General features: G+C 40.1%; 1 protein-coding gene, 1 long non-coding RNA gene and 7 other non-coding genes across 14 annotated transcripts in view; 7 read left to right on the forward strand and 2 right to left on the reverse strand.

Moving 5' to 3' along the window:
- The first annotated feature begins 55 nt into the window (after window positions 1-55).
- LOC135311668 (small nucleolar RNA SNORA8) lies at window positions 56-194 on the forward strand. The gene has a single exon (XR_010371281.1). It is a non-coding gene; the product is annotated as a small nucleolar RNA SNORA8 (small nucleolar RNA).
- Window positions 195-300: 106 nt separating this feature from the next.
- Window positions 301-21,543, forward strand: LOC135311567 (uncharacterized). 2 transcript variants are annotated; one of them, XR_010371221.1, is made up of 8 exons: window positions 301-354; window positions 1,225-1,262; window positions 3,273-3,346; window positions 4,076-4,130; window positions 5,142-5,216; window positions 6,024-6,097; window positions 7,481-8,575; window positions 21,129-21,543. It is a non-coding gene; the product is annotated as an uncharacterized LOC135311567 (long non-coding RNA). The 2 variants fall into 2 exon arrangements; XR_010371220.1 differs by having other exon boundaries at window positions 4,076-5,216.
- Window positions 588-719, forward strand: LOC135311670 (small nucleolar RNA SNORA1). The gene has a single exon (XR_010371283.1). It is a non-coding gene; the product is annotated as a small nucleolar RNA SNORA1 (small nucleolar RNA).
- On the forward strand, window positions 1,433-1,501 carry LOC135311666 (small nucleolar RNA Z40). Its single transcript, XR_010371279.1, has one exon. It is a non-coding gene; the product is annotated as a small nucleolar RNA Z40 (small nucleolar RNA).
- LOC135311672 (small nucleolar RNA SNORA18) lies at window positions 3,890-4,021 on the forward strand. Its single transcript, XR_010371285.1, has one exon. It is a non-coding gene; the product is annotated as a small nucleolar RNA SNORA18 (small nucleolar RNA).
- On the forward strand, window positions 4,891-5,029 carry LOC135311667 (small nucleolar RNA SNORA8). The gene has a single exon (XR_010371280.1). It is a non-coding gene; the product is annotated as a small nucleolar RNA SNORA8 (small nucleolar RNA).
- On the forward strand, window positions 6,141-6,270 carry LOC135311669 (small nucleolar RNA SNORA25). Its single transcript, XR_010371282.1, has one exon. It is a non-coding gene; the product is annotated as a small nucleolar RNA SNORA25 (small nucleolar RNA).
- CEP295 (centrosomal protein 295) overlaps window positions 8,584-26,430 on the reverse strand; it is a 45,194-nt gene continuing 27,347 nt past the window's right edge. For 4 of the 5 annotated variants that reach the window (XM_064441368.1, XM_064441366.1, XM_064441365.1 and 1 more), the window contains exons 18-29: window positions 21,538-21,644; window positions 19,890-20,028; window positions 18,852-19,085; window positions 17,334-17,488; window positions 16,916-17,078; window positions 13,983-14,620; window positions 13,035-13,208; window positions 11,826-11,943; window positions 10,841-11,044; window positions 10,184-10,292; window positions 9,556-9,655; window positions 8,584-8,990 (exon numbers count right to left, since the gene is read on the reverse strand). In XM_064441368.1, the coding sequence (XP_064297438.1) occupies window positions 8,952-8,990; window positions 9,556-9,655; window positions 10,184-10,292; window positions 10,841-11,044; window positions 11,826-11,943; window positions 13,035-13,208; window positions 13,983-14,620; window positions 16,916-17,078; window positions 17,334-17,488; window positions 18,852-19,085; window positions 19,890-20,028; window positions 21,538-21,644 (2,180 nt within the window). In that variant the 3' untranslated portion in view covers window positions 8,584-8,951. The remainder of the gene's footprint in view (window positions 8,991-9,555; window positions 9,656-10,183; window positions 10,293-10,840; window positions 11,045-11,825; window positions 11,944-13,034; window positions 13,209-13,982; window positions 14,621-16,915; window positions 17,079-17,333; window positions 17,489-18,851; window positions 19,086-19,889; window positions 20,029-21,537; window positions 21,645-26,430) is intronic. The other variant, XM_064441367.1, reaches the window with a different exon arrangement.
- LOC135311675 (small nucleolar RNA U2-19) lies at window positions 20,289-20,372 on the reverse strand. Its single transcript, XR_010371288.1, has one exon. It is a non-coding gene; the product is annotated as a small nucleolar RNA U2-19 (small nucleolar RNA).

Consider the following 26,430-nt stretch of genomic DNA (forward strand, 5'->3'; position numbering starts at 1 on the left):
TATTAGATTTCTTCAGGCAAGTACTATTTCCACAGCAAGTAATCAGACTGATTTGTGCACTGTACGGTATCTGCACCCAGCAGTATCTTCCTGATGGGATGTTCAAAAAGCAGTGCTACAGTATTTCAGCATCTGGCATCGTTGGTTTTCCTGCAGATGTGCTGGTTAAACTTGGTATTTCTGTTGAAACAAGTAGATTGAAGGTTTCTTCTTGGGAAGCTTGTCAAACACAATTTCAAAGAACTGTTGAACTGTTACATGATAAGTGTAATTAAATCAATGACCTTTTTCCAAAATATTTCTTTAAGGTGCATTCCTGTGATGTCTGGAACACTGGAAAGCCTCTACTTAAGGGTAGGTGTTGAGGAAATAGTTGCTTTTTCCTAGGTGGAGGTAGTTGGATGAGGATTGTAAGAGCTCAAGTCTTAGTTTTTTGGTTGCCTTTTTACAAAGAAGCAGTATTTTGTTTTAAAACACAGATCCAAGTGCCAGAAGGCAGCTAGTGATATGGGGTTTTACTTACAGTGAACTGGCTAGGCTTCAAAACAAGAAGCTGTTGTACAGACCTTGTGAAGAGATAATTGTTATGCCTCGTTGTTCAGCAAATAGACACGACTCACTGTGTGTCTGAATTGAAAAACGTGGCTAGAAGAGTAACAGGTTGTGCTTTCCTCACTGTAAAGTTAATTGCAGTGGTGACAATGAGACCTGTAACAGGTTTACTTGGTGGGACAATTATGCAAACGTGGTTCAAAATGCAGCTACTGTAAAATCCCAAGGATTGTTTTGACGTTTTTGCATTCTGCATCCTGCCTATTGAAGGAAGCAGAATTAGCAGGGAGTGGAAAATAAATGCAGTGCTGCATTCTTGTAGGTGGTTTATTAGAGCATATTTGTAAGCTGTCTTAAAGTGGTATCCCATATGTGTTTTCTTTTGATCACAGTATGAGCTGGTAGGTGACTCCCTTAGTTTTGTCTTCTGTGCCATAGTCCTCCAATTTCTTAAACCGCAGGTAGATTGTGTTGATAGTTGTGTTATAGACTGGGCCATGACTCTGACTTCTAAAGGAATGCCTTGTTCTGGTGTTAACATTCAGACCGCTTAACAGACTACAGTCTGCCTGCTTCGTATTCAGTATAAAAGTGCTTAAGTCTGCATAAATTACAACAATCCTGAAGAAACTTGGAAATATTGCTTATATGCCACAATTTACTTCTCTTTAGGAAGTCCACGTGGTAGTCCAGCCTGAACTAATGTCTTGGTAAGTTAGTGTGGTTGTTTTTTAACCCTTGCCTGTTGTGGGTTAGCTGACTTTCTTCAACTTGTTGAGCTGGTTATATTGCTGGTTTTTTCTTACTGAGAAGATGCAGTGTTGCTTTAGAAAACATAAGAGCTTATCTTCCCCTGAACTTGAGAATGCTGTGAGAAAACTGTTGTGATGATTGGCAAATGTTCAACTGCTCTGAAGAGAGTGAGTGAGAACAGCCTTTCTGAACTCAATGATTCTTCAAGCCTCTCAATGATTTTTTTTTTAATGCTCTTGGGAATCTGGAGAGGTCACAGTTGACTGGAAGGTGGCAAACGTTGTCCCAGTCTTCAAGAAGGGCAACAGGGATGACCCTGGTAACTACAGGCCTATCAATCTCACTTCTGTGCCCAGTAAAATTATAGAGAAGATTATTCTGGGAGTTATTGAAAAACAATGAAAGTCAATGCAGTCATTGGTCCCAGACAGCCCAGGTTCACGAGGGGAAAGTCCTGCCTAACAAACTTTAGTTCCTTCTATGACAAGGTCACCCACCCAGTTGACCAAGGGAAGCCAGTCAATGTGATCTTGTTAGATTTCAGTAAAGCTTTTGACACTGTCTCTGACAGTATCCTCCTGGACAAAATGCCCAGCACACAGCTGGATAAACACGCAATGCAGTGGGTGAGCAATTGGCTGATGGGTCGGGCTCAAAGGGCTATAGTAAATGGGGTTACATTGGGCTGGTGGCCCGTCACTAGTAGGGATCCATCTTAGGGCAGGTACTCTTTAATCTCTTTGTAAATGACTTGGATATAGGACTTGAAAGAATACTAATTAATTTTGCTGATGACACAAAATTGGGAGGAGCTGTTGACCCTCTCAAGGGCAGAGAGGCCCTGCAGAGGGGTCTGGACAGACTGGAGAGCTGGGCAATCACCAACCATATTAATTTGAACAGGAGCAAGTGCTGGATTTTGCACCTGGGGCACAGCAACCCTGGCTGTACAGCCAGAGTGGGGAACGAGAGGCTGGAGAGCCGCTCTGCAGAGAGGGACCTGGGGGTTCTGGTCGGCAGCAGGTTGAACATGAGCCAACAGTGTGCCCTGGCAGCCAAGAGGGCCAGCCGTGCCCTGGGGTGCATCAAGCCCTGCATTGCAGCTGGGCAAGGGAGGTGATTGTCCCGCTCTGTTCTGTGCTGCTGCAGCCTCACTTCAAGTGCCGTGTTGGGCGCCGCCCTACATTGAGGATATAAAGCTACTAGAGAGTGTCCAAAGGCCACGAAGCTGGTGAATGGTTTAGAGGGGAAACTGTATGAGGAACGGCTAAAGTCATTTGGTTTGTTCAGCCTGGAGAAGAGGAGACTGAGGGGAGACCTCATCGAGGTGTACATCTTCCTCACAAGGGGAGGAGGAGGGGCAGACGCTGATCTCTTCTCTCTGGTGACCAATGACAGGACTCAAGGGAATGGCAGGAAGATGTGCCAGGGGATGTTTAGGCTGGGCATTAGGAAAAGGTTCTTCCCCCAGAGGGTGGTGGAGCACTGGAACAGGCTCCCCAGGGAGGCATCACGGCACCGAGCCTGATGCTGTTCAAGAAGCACTTGGACATTGCCCTCAGAGACATGGTGTGAATTTGGGGTGTCCTGAGCAGGGACAGGAGTTGGACTTGATGATCCTTGTGGGTCCCTTCCAACTCAGGGCATTCTATGATTCGAACAAATCTATTACGTGAGTGTCCTTTTCATGTCACTTTATTCTGGGCATCTGAGTATTCAACACAGTGTTCTGTGTCTGTGAGCAAAGATCATGACTGTGACTTTCCTTTAAAAATAAGCTGGAAATTAAGAAGAGCTGTCAAATAGGATAATATTCAGATGTTTTAGTACTTTAAGTGTGATTCCAAATAGAGGCTATTGGGAATGCCTGTGGTGGTTAGAACTGCTTAAGCACCAAGTATTGCTGTAGATTCTCCTGGTTTGTATGCTCATACATGTCAGTTTATAACCTTATCTTGCCTTTCTAGGTGGTATTTAATTAGAGAAAATGAGAGAAGAAATGCAGGATGCCATTTCACATAAATCTGAAGCCCCATCTAGGGTTAGTATGACACCTGAGGTTCTGCAATTTCCTTAATGATTGAAGGGCTCTGGTTTTCAGTGGCTGGAGGTCTATCTCAGATCAACCTTACTGACTTTTGGAGGGTTTCAGGGACTTGTTTCAACACTGTGTTACTGTATTTTAATGTAGCATTCACTCTAAGTGAATAATTTATTTTGACTTTGATTTGTCCAAAGAACACTCATTGAAATTTCTCAGTCAAAAAGGAGATGATCAGTGTAACTGCTCAAGCTGATCGTTTTACTTCTACAAGTTAACACTGAGCAGGGAAGCTACAGGGAGGATTCTGTTTGAGTACAGCTTTGTAGTTAATTCCCGTTGTTTGCTTTTCAGGTGCCATTAACTTTTAATTTTAAAACTGTTGCTAATAAGGAGTTATCTTCCCCAAATGTTAGTGTTTCATTTACACTCTTCCTTCCCCCAAATGTCTTGAAACAACTGAAAAAGACAGTAGGATCTGTATGAGATACCCTTCCAGTCTACTTGATTTTTATCTGTTGTGTTGACTTATAGTACCAAAACGTTGAGGTCTATCCCGATAGGATCTTCTCTGTAGGTTCATGTCGTTGGAAACGCCTCACAGAATAAACTTGTGGTTTTGCTTTACCCATTGAGCTACCTGTTAGTTCTGTGGGATAAAACTGCAAGACAAATCTCTGCAGATGTAGCATCCAAGGACCGGTAAGAATGCATTGTGTTCTTCTTTAGGTACTGACTTATTCTTCTGAACAAATGAAAAAAATTATTGAAGTGGAAAATCTTGGTAAGAGTCAAAGGGGACAGTGTGTTCTGGGACTTCAGGTGTAACTAACATGTTGGATTGCATGGGCTGAACTTGCTTTCAGACAGCTTTTTGTTTAGGTACTTGATTTCTAACACTATTTCTTGTGGTTTGAGTTTTCTGGATGGCTTGAAGCAATCTAGCCCCTTTCTGATCACAAAGGAGTGATTCTTCATTTCTTGTTTTGGTGGCTACAGGTAAGAAGAGACAGCCCTGGTGTCTGTCTGAACTTGAAGTGACTTCATAAACAGGCTGCATTGTTGCTCTGTGTCAAGTAGATGCTTGATAGTTTCACACTGAGCAGCAATATTGGGTTTTATGTCTGTAAATTTCTGAGTGTAAAGAGTTATTCTGGGCAGCTTAGCCAGTTTACTACTACTATATACCACTAAAATTCCTGGCTTCTGTTCTATAGAATATAGAGTTTAAAGTAAAACAAGCAAAATATTCTAGAGGAAGTATAGATCCTTCACAGTAGGAATATATAAAAACTTACATATAAAATATATATAACATTTATTTGTAATAGAATTTTTTTATATTATATATTTTTATATAAGAATTCTGAAGCTGCTGTTCCTGTTAGGGGAAATTCAGAGTCTATTTTCCCTCTTAGTTGCATGGCAGCTTTTGTGAAATGAAGAGCATGTCAGCTTAGCTTATCGCTAGACACTAACTGGTGCATACAGAAAAACTTGAATGTTAAAAGGAGCAGTTGTGGGTGAGGACCTGCTGCAGTGCTGGCACTGTATGGTATCTGCACCCAACAGCATTCTCCTGCTGGGATGTTCAAGAAACAGTGCTACAGGAGTTCAGCATTTGGCATCGTTGGTTTTCATCCTGCTGTGTCTGTTAAACCTGGTATTTTTGCTGATACAGTCTTTGTCCTTTTCAAGGATTTGAGTGTGCTTGCTTTCTGTGTTCATGTTCCAGTGATGCTGGCCTCTGGAACCTGGCAAGTGCATTCGGGGCTTTTTGTTTTGTTTTAAACAGGTGCTTTAGGCTACAGAACAACATGACTTTTGCTGTGTCAGAAGGACTGGCTGTGGAAGATAACCTGTTTGGCAGGTAAGCACTGAGTTACTTGTCAGGTCAGATGGTTTCATGCTGCCTTACAGTTTGTGTGTTAACTTGGTGTGACTGTAGAACATTGAAACCTCAGTAAACTGTTGCAGAAGAGTGTAGACATGGCTGTCTAGTAGCAGAGCGCTGGGCAGTGATCACCCCAGATTTTGGCAGGTTGCTTATCTGCAAGTTATTCTTCTAGATGTCTATATACTTCAAATGGCTGTCAGAGTTGTGTAGCAGTTTGCAGTCCTGGTTTCTGCAGCAAGGACTGATACTGGTTGTGAGGGATTCCTCTGTACTTGGAGCTTTTAACAGATTTTAGGCTTGTTGGTACGCAACTTGGCTTACATATTGGCATGACTAACTAGTCCTTAACAAGAAAGTATGGGCAACTTGAATATTCATTTAAATCCCAGATTGAAGGTGGTGGTAACAGCAGTGAGAGGAGGTTACCTGGTCATGACCAAGGCCACTAGGATGTTGCTGTTTCTGGTGAGTTGTGGACATGACCATAAAGCAAGTCCATCAGACTCCTGAATTGCCACATGATGTGACATGAAGTCTGCTGGGCACAAAGCTTTAGCGTAGGTCAGAGACACAGTGCTCCTGTATCTTTGGGCTCCTCTAATGTTTTAAGCCACAGAGGAAGAAAAGTTCTAGTTAGAACCTTTGTAACTGGGACTCTAGAAGCTGTGATGTTGTGCACACAGAAGCAAAAACGGGAGACAAAAGGCTGCCCCATGTAATTTACATCCAACTTGTTGTAACTCTCATTTACACTAACCAGATCTGACTCTAACCCTGTAGTGTCTGCTGCCAAGTCACTGCATGTCAGAGGGGTGAGAAGCAGCACGTGAGTGGCCACCACAGTGAGTCTGAAGGTAAGAATTCTCAGCAAAAATGCTGGTACTAAAAAGAAATTCAAGGTCACTTCAAAGAGGGTTTGCATGGCTGAAAAACCAGCAGCTCTTAACGCGGTGACCACATAATGAAATCCTCTGCAGGATGCCGTGGACACTTAGTGTGTGCTATGGTCTATTTATGAGGAGACACGCCTGCTGTTGTGAGGCATCTTGGAGTGAAAAATGATGTTTACCTGCTGCCTTCAGGTTTCTGAGATGCTGATGTAGGGAAAAAGCTTCTGTTTCATTCTGAAACCAGCTGACTTTTGCAGCATATGAAGCTGCAGAAGGGCAGGTTGTTACAGTTGTGGCACGAGCAGTCTTGTAACCTCAGTAATGCTTCCTTTTCCTGTTGCAATATGATATATTCCTAGAGCTGCATGGAAGTCTTAGAGTGGATAAGCCTGGAACAATGAGGTGAGGGAGGAAAGAAGTGCAGGGTGGGCATGCTCTGGGCACAGTGAGTAGTTACAGGAAACATAAAACTATGCTCCATGGGGGGCTGGCATTAGAAGTGATGCTTGTGCCCCGTAACAGTTTAGTACAGGGTGTGTGCTTGTGTTCTGTGCATTACTGCTTTTATACCAGCACCATGTCCTGACATCAGATTGCTTCAGACTAGAGGGAGCTGCCTGGAGGAAAAGGATCTGGGGGTGTTGGTTGACAGCCAGCTGAACATGAGCCAGCAGTGTGCTCAAGAAGGCCAACACCATCCTGGCTTGTATCAGGAATAGTGTGGCCAGCAGGAGCGGGGCAGTGATCGTGCCCCTGTACTCAGCACTGGTGAGGCCACACCTCGAGTGCTGTGTTCAGTTTTGGGCCCCTCACTACAAGAAGGACATGGAGGTGCTGGAGCATGTCCAGAGAAGAGCAACAAAGTTGATGAAGGGTCTAGAGCATGTGTTTTATGAGGAGCAGCTGAGGGAACTGGGGTTGTTTAGTCTGGAGAAAAGATCTCCCCTCAGCCTCCCCATCACTCTCTACAACTACCTGAAAGGAGGTTGTAGTGAGGTGGGGGTCGGTCTCTTCTCCCAGGTCACCAGTGATAGGACGAGAGGAAATGGCCTCAAGCTGCACCAGGGGAAGTTTAGGTTGGATATTAGGAAAAACTTCTTCACTGAAAGGGTTGTCAAGTATTGGAACAGGCTGCCCAGGGAGTGTCTATCCTGGGAGATGTAGGGTAGATGTGGTGCTTGAGGATATGGTTTAGTGGTGGGCTGGGCAGTGCAGTGATAGGTTAGCTGTTGGACTTGATCTTAAGGGTCTCTTCCAACCTTAGTGATTCTATGAAGAGAATTCTAATGGCTTTTCTTGACTTGATTTCTAGTCAAAGTGCTAAAATGGATGCTTTTCCTCTCTTAGGTCCTGGTGATGTTGCTGTAATGCTGCTGTGAAGAACTACATACCTCTTCCAACTAGAGAACCCTAGCTGGCATGTTCGTTGCAGTAATTTAGAATTAAACATTCATTCTAACTTCCCTTACTGCTTTGTAACTTGAAATAGTGCATTCTCTTTGGAAACCGGGTCAGGATAGGGGGGAGGCTTTGCCTTATAACTGAAAGGGTAGATTCGTTCACTTTTCCCTCCTGGGAGACATAGTTCATCTGATGCTACCAAGCTGAGTGTGTCAAGTGGTAATTTGACTGGCAAAGGCTTTATCAGCTGTTCTCCCTCCCTTCCCTGTCACTGTACTCCACTCTACTCAACCTCTAGGGAGGTATTTATTCTGTGCAGAATGTCACAGCATTTAAATAAAACTGATCTCAAAGCTGCAGCCTGGGATTGTTTCCTGTTGCTATGCTGTAAGTGAACACAGGAGTAAGTGATGGTGGCCGGTCACCTGTGCCTTGTGAGTAGCAAAGTGTGGTCCTGGTTGCTTTTCTGACCATGTTGCAAGAAAGGAAAAAGACTCTTCCTGTAGCCCTTGCAGAACCTCTAGGGTGAAGGCCAGAGGTTACACATACTACACCTCAGCATCACAAAAAGCTTCTACCTCACTTAAAACTAGCCTGTCATTCTGTGGAGTTGTCTTATGCTCTTCACTTGAGGAGGCAACAGATGGCTTTAGCTACTGCAGTACATGCAACTGTACTGCACATGGAAAAGCCCAGTGAAAACTGTAGTTAATGCTGATTTTTAATGACCAATTAAGACTTTCCTGCATTTTGAACAGGACCAGATTTAATGAGATGGCCCTGCTATTCCACCTGCTGATACCCAAATTCAACTTTGATAGCACAAGTTGAGCTTTCACTTTGTCCTGATGGTGTAATGACTTAGCTCTGAATTGGGGCTCAGGAAACTTGGGAGAGAAGAACTACATTTGGAAATAGTAATAGTACAAGGCTTTTACTCTCTTCCTTGCTTCAGGTGCTTTAAGATGTCCCTTGTGACTGCAGGAACCCACACTTCCTCAAGTTGAAGTGCAAATAACAGATGATATTTTCAACTTTACAGTAAGAACTGATGTCTTGCATCCTGAGGCTTCAAGTCTTAAAATTTTATTTGCAAACGTTTTATACATGTATATTACAAAAGTTAGTATGATCTCCCTTTGCAACACTAGTGTGCATGAAAGGCTTTTCACAATGACAGTCTATCCAGTCTGAGCCAAACCACATTCAAGGCAGTGAAATCTGCTTCTCATGACCTCAGTAAAACAGGAGGGTACTACACTGATCTTGTTTACTTAGTTTTCCTACAGCTTCAAGCTGAAGATTCCTAATGGCTCCACAATTAACTTAGTGAAGTCTGCATTACTCAGTGCTCTCTTGGATTGTACCACCACAGTAATGTTCCTTGGTGCTTCAAGTCTTCTGCCAGTCACTGTGCTTACCAAGCCTTCTTGGCTCGTAGTTTTTCCAGCATTTTCTACAGATAAAACAAACCATGAGACTACAGTAGCACAGCTTAAGTGACTACCCTGAAAACAGCCTGGTTAGGTTGGCACAGCTGAGGTACTGCTGCCAAACTTTCTGTAAGAGAAATAAGTAAAACAATAAAAAGCAGCAATTTATTCCACCACAACTGGCAGGGGGAGAGGGACAACTCTACATGTTCAGCCCCCTATTCTAGAGCAGCTGCAGGCAAACCCAGACAGGATTCCTGCAACCTTCAGCTCAGGTGTGCTCAGCTAGCCAGAACCTTCAGTTAACCAGGAGTAGCCAAAGCAGCCAGAGCGACTGCCTTAGAATGGAAATGCAGCCAAGGTTGGACTAACAAACACCCTGACATTCTTTTTCCAAATAGCAGCTGGAGTCCCTGACAGCCTTCATGCTTAACCTAAAGTCACTTCAGCCCTAGGAGTTACTTCATATTAGCAGAGATACAGCATTGACAAGGAAATTCTGAGGTGGGGTGTGCCAACAGCAGCACTTAAAGTCCAGGCTGTTTTGAGGGCCTCTGTTTCAATTAGTGGAATTGTGAGAACTATTACCTTTTGAAACTCTTTAGCCTTTTCTCTGTTTTTAGCATAAGTTTCTTGCCTTGTTTTTTCTTCCTTTCTTATTTTTACTTCTGCAAGTTGATTATAAAGTCTGTCAAAACAGTAGAGAAAAAAATGATATCTTGTCAGGAAGGGAAGTGGCAAAGCAGAAATAAATTAACAGGCTTAAAGGTTTATATTGTCTCAATTGCTAGAAATTAAAAAAGAAAATTGACTCAGCTGTCTAGTAACCTAGAATCACTTCAGATTCCTCTTTGGCTGCCTTTATCTGCCAACCACCCATTCAGGGGCTGTACTTGCATGTTACCATTAATAAGCACCCAAGCACAGTTTTGGACTGTTTCAGGTTCAATCTAATTTCACACACTAGCTGGCACAGCTGCCGTCACCCCACGAACGGAGCAGACAGCCAGGCATGTTTCTTACTACCAGCCCTGCAGGGCCTTTCCCAGCAGGTTCCCAGTATCCAACACACCATCCTCTCCCGCAGAGGTTCAGCATTAAGCAGCCCACCCAGGGCCCAACAGGAAGATGACAAACTCTGCTCTGACCAGGAGCTTACACAGGGGAACTACTACTGGTTTCTCAATCTAAACTTCTGCTTATGTTCATGCAGTACCTTGAAGTACGCTGGTGCATTTCAGTTTCTCCAGACTTCCTGTCCTCTGGAGAAGACACTTTCACTTCTCCTACTTTCTTCAACTGATTGGCAACTGCACCTTTTTTTCCTTAAAAAACAAACAAAAAAACACCATACCATAAACCTCTAGTCCAGCTAACTCAAATGCATAACAGTTTTCCAAGATTTTTAAATGATGCTACAACAAAACCAAACAGGCTAGCAGAAGGGACACAATGGTGATGATGTCTTGTGTTGAGCACAAATCTTCACGGTCTCACTCGTGAGGCTGCTGCCTGTGCTTTAAGCCAGCCACACCTCTCAACAGCCAACTGCTAGCTCCCCGTTAGCAGACATCAGAGGTGCCTCGGTTCGCTTAATGTGGCTCCGCTTTGACAAACAACTATTACTTGCAAAAAGCCGGCCTGTGACTGTAAACAAGCAGGCAGCTTGTGAAAGAACAGAGAGGCCCCATAAGGGCCTTCACTGCACTGAGGAGGCAGCCAGCCAGCAGCTCCCTGCGTCCCTGAGACAACAAATTAAAGAACATCCCAGTCTGCAACAGCAAAGATGCAACAGCTGTGAAATCTATTCTTTGATATAAAACAGCAGCTAAAAGGATACCTAATGCTACATCTTGCACTCAGATAAACCTACTGGAAATAAGAAAGGATTCCTTTTGCCTGCTTAACTTCTCAGACTTTCCTCTTTGAAACTGTTCGGCTTCTGGCTTTTCATTTTTTCTCTCTTTATTTTTTATTTCTTCTACTCTCTTCAGAGATTTCTGGATGAAGTTCTTTTTGCTTTTTAAAAAAGATTCTTGCAAATTTCCTGGTGTGGAAGCAAACTCCAGCAGCATCACTGTGAAAGAGAATGAGAAGTCTGAACATTTCTCACTTACAGTAAGTGCTGTTGCTCATTGCCAAGTCATGCATTTCAACGTATTTCTCCTAAAGAGCTTGACTACTTTTGTAAGTTGTACTAGGAGAATGGCGTGAATGATGAGTAATCTTGCAAAGCAAGCAGCAATTCAGACCTATGGAATCGATAACTGAGCAGGTCTGCCATGACAAAAGCTGTGATAAATACTGCATCGAAAGCGTCTTGATGCCTCAAAACATATCAGAGACCTGAGAAGCCCCTAATACAGTTCAGTTCTGTCAATTCCTGTCTTTCATGTTATTGCTCTTTGTCTTGGACAAAAAACATTTCAATGTTAGTGTGTGGATCATCAGTATCATCAGAACAGGGGGAAAAAGACACTCTTTGGCTACAAATCTTGGGGACTAACAGGAAATAAACAGTGCAGCTGCATAACTATGTGACAACAAACCACAACACACCACAGAATTTTTCAGAATTAAATAGTTGCAACACAATAAACACAGTGCATTGTAGATGTAATGAACTTCCATGAAAGACAGCCTGGCATAGGGAGAGACAAGCCAACACTTCCTTGTCAATACGACATAATAAACCTGGGTCATGTGTACTACAGACCAAGCCCAAACAGCAAGATGCTCTTACCTAAGTAAAAGCAGCTCTATGTTTTCCAAAGAAGAGATGTATTTTATTGATGATTTTAATACTATAAAGACTTTCTCTATCTCAATGTCAGCATATTGAAGCTACACATAATTACCTGCAGTCTGATGTGATGAAAAGTGACTGTTGTTGGGACAATGGTCTTTGGAAGAATCGTTGGGCCTTGCAAACAATGAATAATCCGCATCTGGAGCTAGTGGTAAAAATTCCTTCTCCTGTTACAAAAGGAATCAGTGATTGGAAACGCTTAAAATATGCCACAAAGTTGAGTGAAGTGGTAGTAGCGTACCACTGGCATAGGCCCGATGCAAATAAAAAGACCTACTCTTTTGCCTTTAGAGCAGATGCAAGAAAAACATAGGGAATTGATCCTCATCGTATTAAAAAGCGGCTTTCTAAAAACATTTTAGAACTTCAAAAAAATCCATTAAGGACCCTTTGCCCACCAGATTTCAATATCTTGTTCTTAATTCAGGGCTGCATAACTTCATCTCAACTGATCTGTTTTTCTTTCCTCCTGTTCTCTCTAGTCCTCCCCCGTGGCTCTCCTACTGCTGCGTCCCCTTCCTCTGCTCTCAGCTGGACGGGAAGTACAGCCTCCAGCTGCCAGCCTTGCCTCACCCACATTTCAACTACTTTATACAGAGCCATCCTTAGGCACTTTTAGGAACTTTTCTAGATACCTCCCAGAACTAAAAAAGGGTTTCATCTTATCTATTAATCTAAGACGTACATTACTTGGTTCTACTTTATTGCTTCAGCACCCAAACTATTCTCTCACTACAAACCAGTCCCTCTATAATTTATGGCCTTGGCTTTACATAAGCAAACAGCAAAAAGCATACTGAAGTCAAGTTAAGTATGGCAGATGACAAGCTGATCCTATTTTCCCCATAAACTAAGAACCGTGGTGTGGGTCCGGTGTAGCTCCATCCACTAAGTATAGGATCCCCCCCCATTTATGCTGTAGCTTTTGTCCCACCCTCTCCCCTCATTCAAATCTTCAATTTAATGGGATACAATTTGGTCTTGCAGACACTGGCAAGATGGTTCTGTTTCTCAGCAGCAGAAGTCTTCCCAAACTACCTACACTGATATGGCAAAGTAGTGATGTTAAGGAATAGCCCAAATTTGAGTTCTATTAGATCTGTCCAGAATACATCAAAACAAGGCAATCCAAGCACTTGCCAAGCTCAGAGAACCCTGTTATCTCTTTCTGCAACAGTGGATTAACTGCTGCAGCGGGGCCTCTCCTTGTTACAATTAAAAGTTAAAATCAGAATTACACTAGATAATAAAGACTCACCTCAGTAAAAACATTAAATTCAGACTGATCCACACATGCTGGGTTATTGATTTTATCCTCCTTAATTTTCTCTTGGTTAGTATATTCACTGTCTGATTCTGCAATACTGATGTCATTTGAGCTTATCAGAGTGAGCTCAGGTTCTTCCATAATACCATGCCCTGACTCGGTCTCCTAGAAAATAAATGATACAAGATACCAGTGTAAAAAATAAAAACAAAAAAAAGAAAAAAAGAAATTCACTATATCCTACAATAGTAACAGCTGTTATCTTGTCAGAAAGAGGAGGCTCACTCAACATGTATAAGAAAGAAAAATCCACTCCTAAGCAGTAAATGAAATACAGAAAGAGCGCTTTGCCTGAGGTTTTGATGAATGCCAACCCTGGACCCCAATTCCAACGCAAAGTATTTTAACTACCAGTGTTAAAAAAACCCAAACAAGTAACCCAAAAGAACCAAACAGCAACAAAAACTCCACCTCTCCTCAAGTTTAAATTACTTAGTTCTAGGGCAAACTTTTTTTTTTAAGCTACATCAAAGCTATTTCCTTAAGTTTGCTTATGTTTTGGTTAATTTATTTAGCTCCTTCAGGCTTCTGAATGGGGATAGGGGCTGTTCAGGTCAGTAACCGTGCCATGCAGTACAGGTGCTTATGCCGTACCACCCGATGCTAAGAGAGGGAGATGCAAGAGAGACGCTATAGCATCTCCAACAATCATTTCAGCTACTGCTAATTATTTCAATTGCTGTGATTTGAAAGAAGTAGTAGGGCAGAAGTCCAGGAAACATGCAAGTCAAACTAGAATTGTAAAATCAACATTTGCCAAGCTATCAGATATTACAGGTCTGCAATGTGTGATTCTGTGAAAATAACTTGGTACAACAACAAAAAAAACAGCAAAAAAGCCTGCACAAATTACTGCTTTTGGAAATCTGTTTTACTCACCCAGAGTGGAATACGACAGCTTCTGGGCACAGAATTAGAATGTTTTTCATGTCTTTCCAGGAAAGAACCATTCTGTTGTACGACAATCTGTAAATGGCTGTTCGAGTCTTCCAAGTCGGTTTCTCTAGGAACCCTCGAAGATTTTTGTACTTCTGGAACGCCTTGATCTGGCTCCTTTATGTTTATATTGCACGGAGAATCCAGTTCCACAGCTTTATTTGCTTCATGTACATGAAGCGATTTTTCAGGAAGCTCCACATACTTCTTACCAAATGCCTCCACAGGCAGTTTTTCAGAAGACACACTCTCTTTTAAGGAGTGTTGAGGGAAAGTTTCATCCCCTGTAACTGGTGTGGTATTTAGCTGATAAAATGATTTTTGCTCTTCCAGTGGATTCAAACTTTCCTTTTGCAGATCTTCCATTGAACACTGAAGATTAATACTTCCCATATTCCTTGCCAGTTCTTCGTATTCTCTAGCAGATGAAACACAGTTCTCATTGCCCCATTTTTTAATTCCAGAGGCTTGTTCAGAAGATCTCTGTAACACAGCATTATGGTCCTCTGGCTGATCAGCATTCTGACAGTGATCGCTCAGAGTAGATTCTAATTGCAGTGGGTGAAAAGATTCTTCAGATCCTATTTAAAGAATTATTAAGAGTCAAAATTCTAGCTAACAACAGAATTTCAACTTTTAAAAGTCCCTCCATAATGAGACTTTTCAGTGATGTATAATAAGAAGTCTAGTAAATAGGAAGAATTATTTTGTTTAAAAAATCTGCTTAAGTTTCTTCAAACATAATACCATTAACATTACATAAAATGATTCCTTCACTGCTCACAAGACAACTTCAAGAAACCACACTTTTTGTTGCTCCTTAAAATATGTTTAGAGACAGACTTTGTGATGGTGCTGACAGAACTGCACTGAAAGTCAATGGATTTTACAATTTATACCCTATAAATATAAGTCGTTTGATCCCTTTTGGGCCTCCAACAAAGGCTCTAAAACAGGAAGAAAACAATCCAAAACACCACTGCTTGGGCAGAAAATTTTCCAAGTAGAATAAAACATCCAAATTGGAACAGTGGTTGCTCTTTCTACAAGTTACAACACCGCACCCTAAATTATCTTTCCCTCAGGATCTACACATACGAAGACTTTTTTTTATTTTTCCCCAGAGGAGGCTGGGAAAAGGGAAAGTTCAGGTATCAACATTTTAATTCCCAGGGAGGCATTTTGGCAGTGCCACATATGCCAAACAAACAAGAGGGTTGTTTACAAAAAAACTTTTTTTAAAAAAAAAAAGCCTCCGATTTTATCAAACTTAGGTCAGTTACATAAAATCCAGCATCATTCTATCAGTAGCTTTTCATCCACACAGAAATATATCACATAAACCTTTAAAGATTTCCTTCAAAGATTTTTTCACATTCTTGGACACATACAAAATACCTAGTTTTACATGCATAAAAATAGTGTCCTGATAAATAGCTGTTAACAGGGAGGGAAGAATTATACTGCAACATCAGCCGTTACTAGAAAATTCTCCAGATGAGGGACTTGGACATCACTCTACTTTGAACTGACAACCCAAAATAGTTTTTACTTGCTTAGCTGTTGCTTATATTTTTCCCTGCTTTTAAAGCACAAGAATAATTGGCTTGGGATTATAAAAACCACAAGAGAGGGGGAGATATTGCAGTTACATTCAAAGCATGGGGATTGTTTCTCTAACCAATTTAGAAGTAGAATGTTTTGAACTTAGAAGGGAGTTTCCTAAATCCTATTTGCTATGACCACAGGCAGGCTCAGACTGTAAGCTTCTTCTGGCAGTTTTTGTTACCTTTTTTTTTCGTACCAGCATCTGCCAGCTAAAGGGAAAGAAAAGTACGATAGACACAGAATAGTCGCTTGCTGCTTTAAAGATAAATAGCGAGTGCTTCCAAAAACTACATGTCTATATCTGCAAATAACAAACATAATTGACCAGGAACATTTAGATTATAAATACATCTATGACTTAAAATATTGTGCTGTTTCCTGTTACTGTTCAGCTTTCTGCTGGAGCACCTTAAAATGCTGAAACACCTGGTTCTTGGTCAATAAGAGCTTCAGAAATATTTAGATTACTTCTAGCTGCATTTGGAATTTCAGATTGGTCCTTTCCTTTAGAATACATGAAATATCAAGTTAAATACTTCTCCTGCTATGAGCTACAGTTAACTGAATACTGCTGTAGAACCTTAAACTTTTAATCTATTAAATTAATGACTGCATTGTAATCTAAAAATTTATTCCTTCCTCTCTCTTCCCCCCCTTTATTTTGTAGATAGATAAAGCAATGCTATAATCAGACCAAATATCACAGTGTGCAGTACATAATGACTATTGGTGTGACATGACAGTGGAAAAGGGAAATCCAGTGGTCTCTTGAAGGACCAGTTTCTTGAACCAACCAGTAAGAGCAGAGATTTCTAACACATATACCTCAAAAATTTTTAAATCAATTTATGGAACTTCCTTAATTTCCTCAAACTTACAAAATGATGGATATGCATGAACAGGTATTTGGAAAAGTATTTAAACCGACAGTTCCAGCCAGAGTTGATATTTCTTCTCTAACATCATAATTACTGCACAAGCAAGAAGTAACATAATATCCATGGCAGTGATGTGAACAGGCAGGTCTGCTTTTGTATTAAAGTTGTAACTGCTCAGGCAATAAAGAACTTCACAAAATTTAGGATTTCTACACATTAAAGGTGGTGGAGAAGACAGTGCGGGGGAGAGCAGCAGCAGAGTTAAGACATTTCAAAGATGGGCTGGTAAAGCAGTGTAGAGTTCCTTCCCAGTTTCAACACAGCAAATCCACCTTCAGGGTGGGCAGTAGGTTGACTTTGAAAGCATTGATCTGACTATACTGTACATACCTAGAGTAACATTTTCTTTAACAGGCTCTTCTTCTGATGTAAAGTTGTTTGGCCTGTTCGTTTCAAGACTAGAAGGCAGGCTGCTTCTTTGTATATTCAAACTGGAGCTTCCCCCTTCTAGAAACACAGGCGTGTCTTGACTTTTTGCTGTAAATTTTGGAGTCTAGTGGCAGGGGAATAAAAATAATCTCTGTTTAAGATTCATTTTCTCAGCAATATGAAAGATAAAAAGTTAAAGGTAATATTTGAATTTTGGATCACATTTCTGCTACAACCAGCAAAACCACTTCCAGTTCTAAGTATATAAAAGATTATTACTGTGTTTCTTCTAAACAGAAGACAGTATAGGAATTATACATTTACACCTTACAGAAATCTCACGCCAAAGTATTCCTCCATCAGAGTGTTTCTGTAATACCTTGCTAAATTCTCTACTGTCTTGTGAAATTCTGTACTGAGAACAGGACGATGAAGTATCAGAGTCAAGACTTGGTTCCAAAGGCTGAAAGAGCTGGTGATGGAAGTTTGGAAGATGTCTTTCCATTTCAGGAAAATCAAGTTCAGCTTCTAGAGCTATAAGAAAAGAGGTTATTTTAAAAGCAAACAAACAAAAATGCAAAAAACAGCCTCCCCTCAAAAAAAAAAACAACCCACAATGGACATATCACACCTTGCTTCTATATGCAGTAAATAAAGCATATAGACTTCTGCAGGTATAGAAATACTATCTTGTTAAAAACAAACCAAAAACCCCTTTACAACATCCAGTTCTTTCACTCTGATACAATGCAGGTATAAAAAGCAGCAAGAAAGTACTTCACTGAAGCAGTTGGGTTTTTTAAATGAAAAGCCGAAGTCCATAACATAAGCTCTCTTCAGCGCTGTGAGACAGCATCAGAAGCAGCGTGAGATTCCCAGCACAAAACACACACACAGTGGAGCAAGTCCAGTGAAGAGCCAGGGATGATTAAAGGAAGGATGAAGCACATGATGTTCAAAGAGAAGCTAAAAACCTGAGTTTGTTTAATCTTAAGAAAAGGCTTGGGGATGTGAGGGAAAGGAGCACAACATCTCTGCTGTCTACTGTACCCTAAGAGACAGTATAGAGAAGGTACAGTCAGCCTCCTTGGACATGCTCAGTAAAAGAAAAAGAGGTAATGGACACAAGACGGAACACAGGAAATTCTGGTTGGATATAGTTTTTTTAAAAAGGGAGAGAGAAGAAAAGAAAGTTGTTAAAAAGTTGCCCACAGGGGTGTGGGATCTCTGTCCTTGGAGATACTCCTGTAACTTGCCTGGACAAGGCCTTAAGCAACCTGGTCTAAGAGGGCTCTGCTATGAGCAGGAAGGAGAATTTGGATTACATAACTAGAAGTCCTTCCTGGTCTAATCTATGACTTTAGGTTTTCAAACATTCCAGGAGGAAGTGGTTTAAATTAAAATACCACATTATCTTAATGATAGCTAATAAAGATGTTCTTATTTTCATGAATCATTACGTTTTTCTAGAAGCACAGAACTCCACCCAGTCTGTTAATCAGTGTTTCATCAACTATGTGACCCTACACGAATAATAAAGTGTCATATGTTATTGTCTCTACCTTCCTGAAGAGAAAGCTGTGCATGAACAAGCGATAAATTTGCACACATAAACAGTCTAGCCATGGCAGTAGGAAGCTGTGCAGAACTACACTATGATCAGATAGATCAGATCAGACTATCTTCTTTTTCTTTTTTGCACTACACTGTGCTTTGTGGACGCGTACATAAAGCAAAGCATGAAGAACAAAGCATCGAAGTCCTCGCATGTAGAATCCGTACTGACTTCAAAATGCAACCTGAATATTAATAATACAGACTAACACATCACATTGAGTAAACTCCTCATTCTGTACAATGAGAGCGCAGCACAAAAATGTTTTAAAATGGCAAATACCTTGGAAACATGTATTGTCCTCTGAGTAAGCATTCAAGTCTCCAGTACATTTCCCCAAGATCTGCTTTATCTGACTTCCTTTATAAAGGTAGATCTCACCTTCAGGCAACTGAGTTTCAGATGCTACAGACAAATTCTCTTGCCTCTGCTGCAAGGTTAAGGGCAGCAAGGAGTTCCAAGGGCGGCTTGCTGTTTTTCTCAAAATTCGATCTTCTGCACTATCAGAAGACAAACCTGAAATAGTAAGCTATATGTTCACAGTTTTGCATATAAACCACTTTTGCAAGTCATCTGAAAAGGCACTGCTTAACATCCTGAAATATTTGCCAAGAGCTCTGGGGTTTTGTTTCTTTAATTGTCTCCAGTCAATGCTCCCACAAACCTTACCACAAATTTCCACAAATTCAAGTTGATAATACCTAATTAGGTAGTAGTCAGTACAGCTTAGCACTTTTTAGAGTATGTAGGCTTAGGAAATACTGAAACAACAAAATCAGAAAAGAATTAATACTGTTACTTTATGCTAGCTAGCATATTTTTACTTCCAATTGCCCATGTGTCAATCCTTTAATACGATCTTGAGTATCTTTATGACATCAACAATAGTTTTATTTATGCTTAAATAGAAATTGCCTTATACCAACACCAGAAATTTAACGGAATCAAGGAGACCAAAATAGTGTTCCTAAGTTAGCACACCAACCCCTCTGTCTATACACTTACAGAAGAATTGCACAAAGCTATCAGAAAAGGTCATTATAAGACACAGCTAGACTCACAGTTGCTTAATATCCTTTGCCAAAGCTGCTGTCGTACAAGGTTAAATTATTATAAAAGTAAAAACATCATGAGCACATAACAAAATATTCTAGTTACACACAACTTTGTAAGACATATTAATTATTCTTAAGTGATGTTTCCCATTACCCTATTGCAGAAGAATTTATGCCCAGTAAGTTAGACCCATTCTGTCATAAAATAAAAAAAGAATATACAATTTTCCTTTTACAAGAACAATAACAAAACCCAAACACTTACCAGTGTCAACAGGGCTTACATCCAATGTTTCACTAGTCAAAAAGCTTCCAGTGGAAATCGTTGAAGATAAGTCACAGGGTATTCCTTGCATGAAAGCCTCTGAACTGAAGTTTGTTGGTATTACTTTAGAAAGTACTTCCTAGAATGAAATAACACACCTTTTACCATGTATTTGGATGCCCATAATTAAAGCTTTAAAACCACACATCTTATTCTGAGCTCAGTTCAAGTGTAGAAGCCTTCATGTTTTGCACAGTCAGGCAAATACAGATTCATCATCGCTCAGTACAAAACATTCACCCCCAACATCCCAGACACAGCACTCCCCAACAGCCCCCTCCCGCAACACATGCGCACATGCACACACACACACACACACACACACATTAATATAAAGCCTCTCAGAACACCATACAAATCATGACACCTGGAAGATTATTTTATCTTCTGGTCATCAGATTTGGCTATTTCTCATCACAGATCCACTTCAGTAGAATTGTAGATCTCAGAGGAACATATATGCAGTACATGAAAAACTCAGGAGTTTTACACGTACTTGCAAGACTAAGCCTTTTGCATACAGGAGACTGACTTAAAAATTTAATTCTATAATTAAATGAAAAATACACAACGTATCCTAAAACACTGTCTTCCTTAATTCTGAGGTAAGCTCTACCAAGTCACAAAACAGGGAATGAAGGTTGTTGTACTTCTAATTTTTGAAGAATTAGATGTGAACATTTCTTTCCAAACTCTGAATTAAAATGTGCGCTAAAAGACAAAAATCTAAGAAACCCTTTCTCTACATTTTTCGTTATATACATTATACAAACGTATTTAGCATACACGTATTTAAAACTAATGTAATACCCACACATACACACATTATACCTAGCATTTTTAAAATACTGTTTTCATCTCCTGACAGAACTATGGGATCTTTGGGTGCAGGAAAAGCAGTGGCTGTCATTGGGGTTGATTTTGGCAAGGCTTTTGACACTGCCTCTCAACATTCTTGTACCCCAGTTTGGATGTCACAAACTGGATAGATGGATGACGAGATGGATAAAAAACCGGCTGGATAATGAGCCTCAGAGGACAGTGCTTAAAGGTTTACACTCTACCTGGAGGGGGGGGAACAAGCAGAGTATGACAGAGCTCTGTCCTTGGACCTGTCCTCTTTAACACCTTTGGCAATGACCCAGAGGAGATGAAACCATACTTTTGTCACATTTTCAGATAACACAAAGTTGGGAGGACGATACGATACACTAAATGGCAGGGCTGACATCCAGAAGGACCTCATGAGGCTGGCCCTACAGGAACGTTATGCAACTCAGCAAAGTCCAGTGCCTGGGAAGGAAGAACCCCAAACATCAGTCCAAGCTGGAGCCTGCCTGGGGAGCAGCCCTGTGAAAAAGGAGCCAGGAGTCTTAGCAGACAGCAAGCTGAGTGCAAGCCCACAGCGTGCCCTGGCAGTGAAGAGGGGCAACAGCATCCTGTGTGATTACCTCTCTTTATTTGGTGCTTGTTATACTGCTGCGTCTAGAATACCACACCCAGTCTCAGCCTCCCAATATGAGGTAGAAGGATTTCATCACAAAATAAAGAGTAAGTTATATTATATGGTTATTTTGATAGGACTAACCGTATTATCAAGTCTGAATGATCGTCCAGAATGCGTTGTAACTCCCTCTCCAATTTCAGCAGCAAGAACTGGCAAATCTTCAGCCACTTGGGAGTCCTGGGACTGGGCTGAACACAAATGTAATAGAAGCAATAAGGAATAGAAAGCAACTTTGAGCTCATAGTTTGCTTTTTTTGTTGTTGGGGTTTTTGTTTTTTGTTTTGTTTGTTTTGTTTTGTTTTAAACACCAGATGGCAGTAATGCTCTGCTGCTGCCACCCTCACTATCAGGGCACTGATTTTACCCATTCCTTACCACTTTCTTCTCACCTACAACATACTTTCTGCTCCACTGTACGCCCGATTTAATTGGCAGCCAGTGGTTCTCCTTGACCAGCCTTCTTAAGATGTCTAACTAGCATATCTGTTCTCTGAAGAGCATGCAGGAGGAGCTAGAAATCCGTGCTTTGGCTTTACAGAATGAAACATGGCTTTGCTAGTGTTACTGCAATCATTAAACAGGGGTGCGGGGAATCTCTTGCCCTCTACGGTTACAATGACTACAAAGAAAAGCAGACCTTTTAAACAGAGCAGAGAAAACAGAAACACCGAATTACTTATCTGTACCATTACTTCTACCACAGAACTGAATCACCTTTGCCATAATGCTCTTACTCATAAAGATCAGTATCTGTGCAAATGAAGTACCACAGCAGCACCAGAAAAATGCAATTCCCATATTCAGCGCTGACAAGCACCTTCAAAATTTGACAGCTCCTAAGATTGCAAATTAATTGCCACAAATAACTAGAAAATTATTACTGGAAATAAGAATACTTCAAAAAAGATGTGCTAAATATCAAACTGAAATTAAACAGTACAACTGAAGTAGGTGTGTTTTCTCCCAACTTGACAAGGGCTGCTAGACACATTTCAAATCCCAAGTATTTGCAAGGCTCTGTACTTTGGCAGTTCTTTTAACAGTTTGTACCTTGTATGAACTGAATCCCAGTTTGTTCCTGGAACGTTGAGTACAGTTGTTCCATTTTTCCTACTATACAAAAACAGGGGGGAGAGGTTTCCTCTGTGAGGCAACAACAGCGTATTATCTACATGATGGCATATTTGTGTATCTCAATCAATATGAAGCCTTTTGAAACCCATTTCAGGGAGAAGGGGGGGAAAAATAAATCTAAGGTTTCCTATAGCCTCTATCATCCAGTACTCCAAGGAGGAAGTACAAGACATGAAATGAAATTAATCTAAAATGTAATTATTTGTATTAAAAGTTAATATAGTAAATGAATTAAGAATAGGTTATTACATTAGATGCTAACTGAGTGATCTCAAAATAAAGGGTAAATAAATTCTCAAATAGCTTCTTTTCCTCTGACACTCACAAATTCTCCAGAAACTTCTACCAGGCTTGATCCTGATAATTTATGACATTTTGATCAGTAATGAAACAGAGCTGTTGGCAGTAGAGCTTGCAAACATGAAGAGTGGAAGAATGGTAAAGACATGTAGTAGCATGGTAAAAATCACCTCAACCTCCTGCAAAGCTGGGTCTGTTAAACAACACTGTTCTGACATAGATAAAATTAATAAATCTAAAAGCACAGAACACTGACTTCTGATCCCTTTTCTACAAATACATGACAAAGTTCTTCAGATTCACAGGAAAGATAACTTTCAAGGTTTGAGCAGAACAAGGTGCCAACAAGCTCCTTGGTTGGATGTGGCAGTTGTGTGACTGAGTCTAGATACACTGCAGAATTCTGCACTTCTTTGGAGCAGAACACAGGAGACAGAGGATCCTGAAAATGAACAAGGCCTTGAAAAAGATTCCTTTAATCAGCGTGAAAACTGCAATCATCTCATCTCTCAGTATTTAAATATCTCCACAGGAGAAAGAACGCTCAGTACAAAAGATTTCTAAACTCAAAGAAAGTAATAACAAGAAGCAGTGGCTACAAAGGGCTGTCAGACATTCAGAAACCGGAAAGAGACCATTTATTTTATAATTTGATCAAAATATGCTAGAACAACTACCAAAGAATTCCCTATTACCTGACATCTTTACATCAAGATTAGATATTTTTCTGAAAGAAATTATTTTATTTTCTACAGGATGTCAGCATGACAAATAGTAATTTAGGATACATGAGATGAGATTCAAGCAGTTAATACTCTCTTGTATTTAAATTGTATGGAAAGCTGTGCTACAAGTGTTTCATTACTATACTGTAATAACCTGCATTGTTCTTGTGATATTAATGTAGGAGCAGAACAGTAGCAATTTCATGCTATAAACCAAATTATTTAATTAAAAATACAACATGCTCATATCTCATGATATTATATTAATATCCTTAAAATAAAAAAAACCCAACCTTTATTTGGTGACTCAAAGGAGAGCTTTTTATTCTCTCCTCCCTGCAAAATAATAGTGCAGGGTTCTTGTTCCTCACAGCTGCCTGACATCAACATGGGACTTTCATGTTTTAACCTCCTAGCCACCACACTGTGACAAACTCTGTATATAAAAATTGAAGCTGTAATATCCAGAATGCATTCCCCCCCCAACAGAAATTGCAGTCAAATAGCAGCAATTATTTTAGGGTGCAATTTGAAAACAAAAGACTGAACGACAAACTACTCAGTGAAGGCAATATAAAAACAAGGATTAGTCCAATCCAACCATGTAGACAAACAAAAAAAAAGTTGTACTCCATGCTAGTTTGGCTAAGTTGGTGATGGATAGGACAATCTGTCACGATAGTCAATTATGGACAATATTTGGTATTACTAAAAATAAGCTGAAATCTTAGATTAGCTTGGATCACACAAAAATAATCATACTTGGACTAACATCTCTGTATAAGGTAGAAATACATGAAGATAATCACTCCTGGAACACTGCTCAAGGGCACCGTTAAAGATGAAGATGAATGAAGAGAGGCAAGTCTGTATATATAATGAAGGAAAACTGTGGAAGAGATGTATGTATCAAGACTAGTCACTACTTTCAGACCGACTTCCTAGGGAAATTAAGTTTATGCCAAACTGTCTGTCTCATCTGTAGGGTTACTCTGCAATTCCATATTAACAATTTACATTCTATTTTAACCAAATTGGTTAAAATTGGTTAAAAGTCCATTTTAGCCAAATTGGTCTGGGAAGAAGAAATATTGAGCATCCAAAGTTCCTAACTCACCTTGCCATACATCAGTGGGATGGTAAGAGAGAGAGCAATCTGAATCTTAGACTCACTGGTGGCACCTACTGCAACATCACTTTAACAGTTACCTGTCCTCTCTGCCTGCCAACCAGCTGACCAATTTGTGTAGCACTTGTAACCACCCGGTACTGAGCACAGAGGTTCATCCTCCCTTAACCAGAAGCAGACCTTAAGACCCGTTTTATATTCAGGCATGTCTGTTTCCAAATTTAGAGTGGGTCAGTTATTTTTCTTCTTGTAATAACTGGAAGTGAAATACAGCTAATTATAGGAATAAAAAAAAATATTGCCTGTTACCCAAGTACTAGTCCCATATCAAAGGAAACTCACCTTTGCTGATAAAGTGCCCAAGTAGATGTACTAAGTTTATCTTTTTAAGAACCTTTTACCTTTTTATCTTTAATGCTGTATTTTGAAAAAGCATGTGAGCAGTAATTCGTGCACATCTAGTGGTTCTGCAATCACGAAAGGAGTACAACTCACATGTTGTAAAGCTTTACATTATTTGATCAAAGGTACAGACCACCAAGAACATAACTTCAAAAAATAAGGTTAAAGATCACACATAAAAAGCACTCATTTGCTCTCACCTTTAGAGACACAATTACATCCTGAAAACATGGGAAAAATGCAAACATGTTCTGGTTAGAATCGAGTAGCAACCCCCTCCCCCCCAAATTAAGAAAAATTATTTAAAAAAAAAAAATCAAAGCTACTATCATAGGTAACAAAATGCACCATAAATTTCCCCTTCAGAAACTATATTTAACACAGACTGGAGATTTTCTTGCTGAAGATACCACACTAGTTACTGAAAGTACCACAGAGAGCTTCACAGCCCTCAAATTACAAAGATACCATTGACAGTTTTGGTTGTTTAACTGCTCAAGAGGACAATCCTCTTAAATACATAATCACAGGAAGTTTTGTTTTGGTTTTTAATAAATATAGATATTCACATGAAGTTTCCTAATCCTCTTACATAAGCCATTGCACTGTTCATATATAATATTCACTAATGTAAAAAAGACATTACACTAAGATATTTCTTATTAATTTGGTAATGGCTTATCTAGAAATGCTTCTACGACTCAGACAAATACAAGCCTTTTCTTCAAATATTTTCTTTAAATATTGTTAAAAAAAGACAAAACTCTTCAGTGATAATTTAAGTTTAAATATACCTATATTTCAAAAAGAGTACTCTGAGAACTAAAAGAAGCAGTTGAAAGAAAATGAGCTTATACATATTTATTCAAAACAACTTTGATTCCTTGCAAATTCTGGTTGAACTGAAAAGGATGTCTCAACACAAACTAAATGATAAGTTATCTTAAGATTTGGGGCAGTGATGAAATTCCTAGCCATGTAGTATTCACCTCCGGGTTTTGCTATATTGCTTGTAAAGATCTACAGATATGGTAGCAAAGTTGCTGAAAACTCTTTTGCAGCTCTAATATATTTATTTTAGATGGGTACTGAAACCCGTACTGGACCATGAGATGCTGCCATCTTGTACTAGGCTTCAAACTGCTTTAGTCAATGTTTTGCAAACTTTGTGTAACAGTGCCGGCAAGTCAGACATAGCATTTCTCAATTATAGCAATTACAAACTGCATGTCAAGCTGCAGGAAATTTGGAGAGAAGCAAGTGCATTGCAAATGAAAGTCTTTG

Source organism: Phalacrocorax carbo, chromosome 1 (genome assembly GCF_963921805.1).
Source record: "Phalacrocorax carbo chromosome 1, bPhaCar2.1, whole genome shotgun sequence".
In the NCBI taxonomy this organism is placed as follows: domain Eukaryota; kingdom Metazoa; phylum Chordata; class Aves; order Suliformes; family Phalacrocoracidae; genus Phalacrocorax; species Phalacrocorax carbo.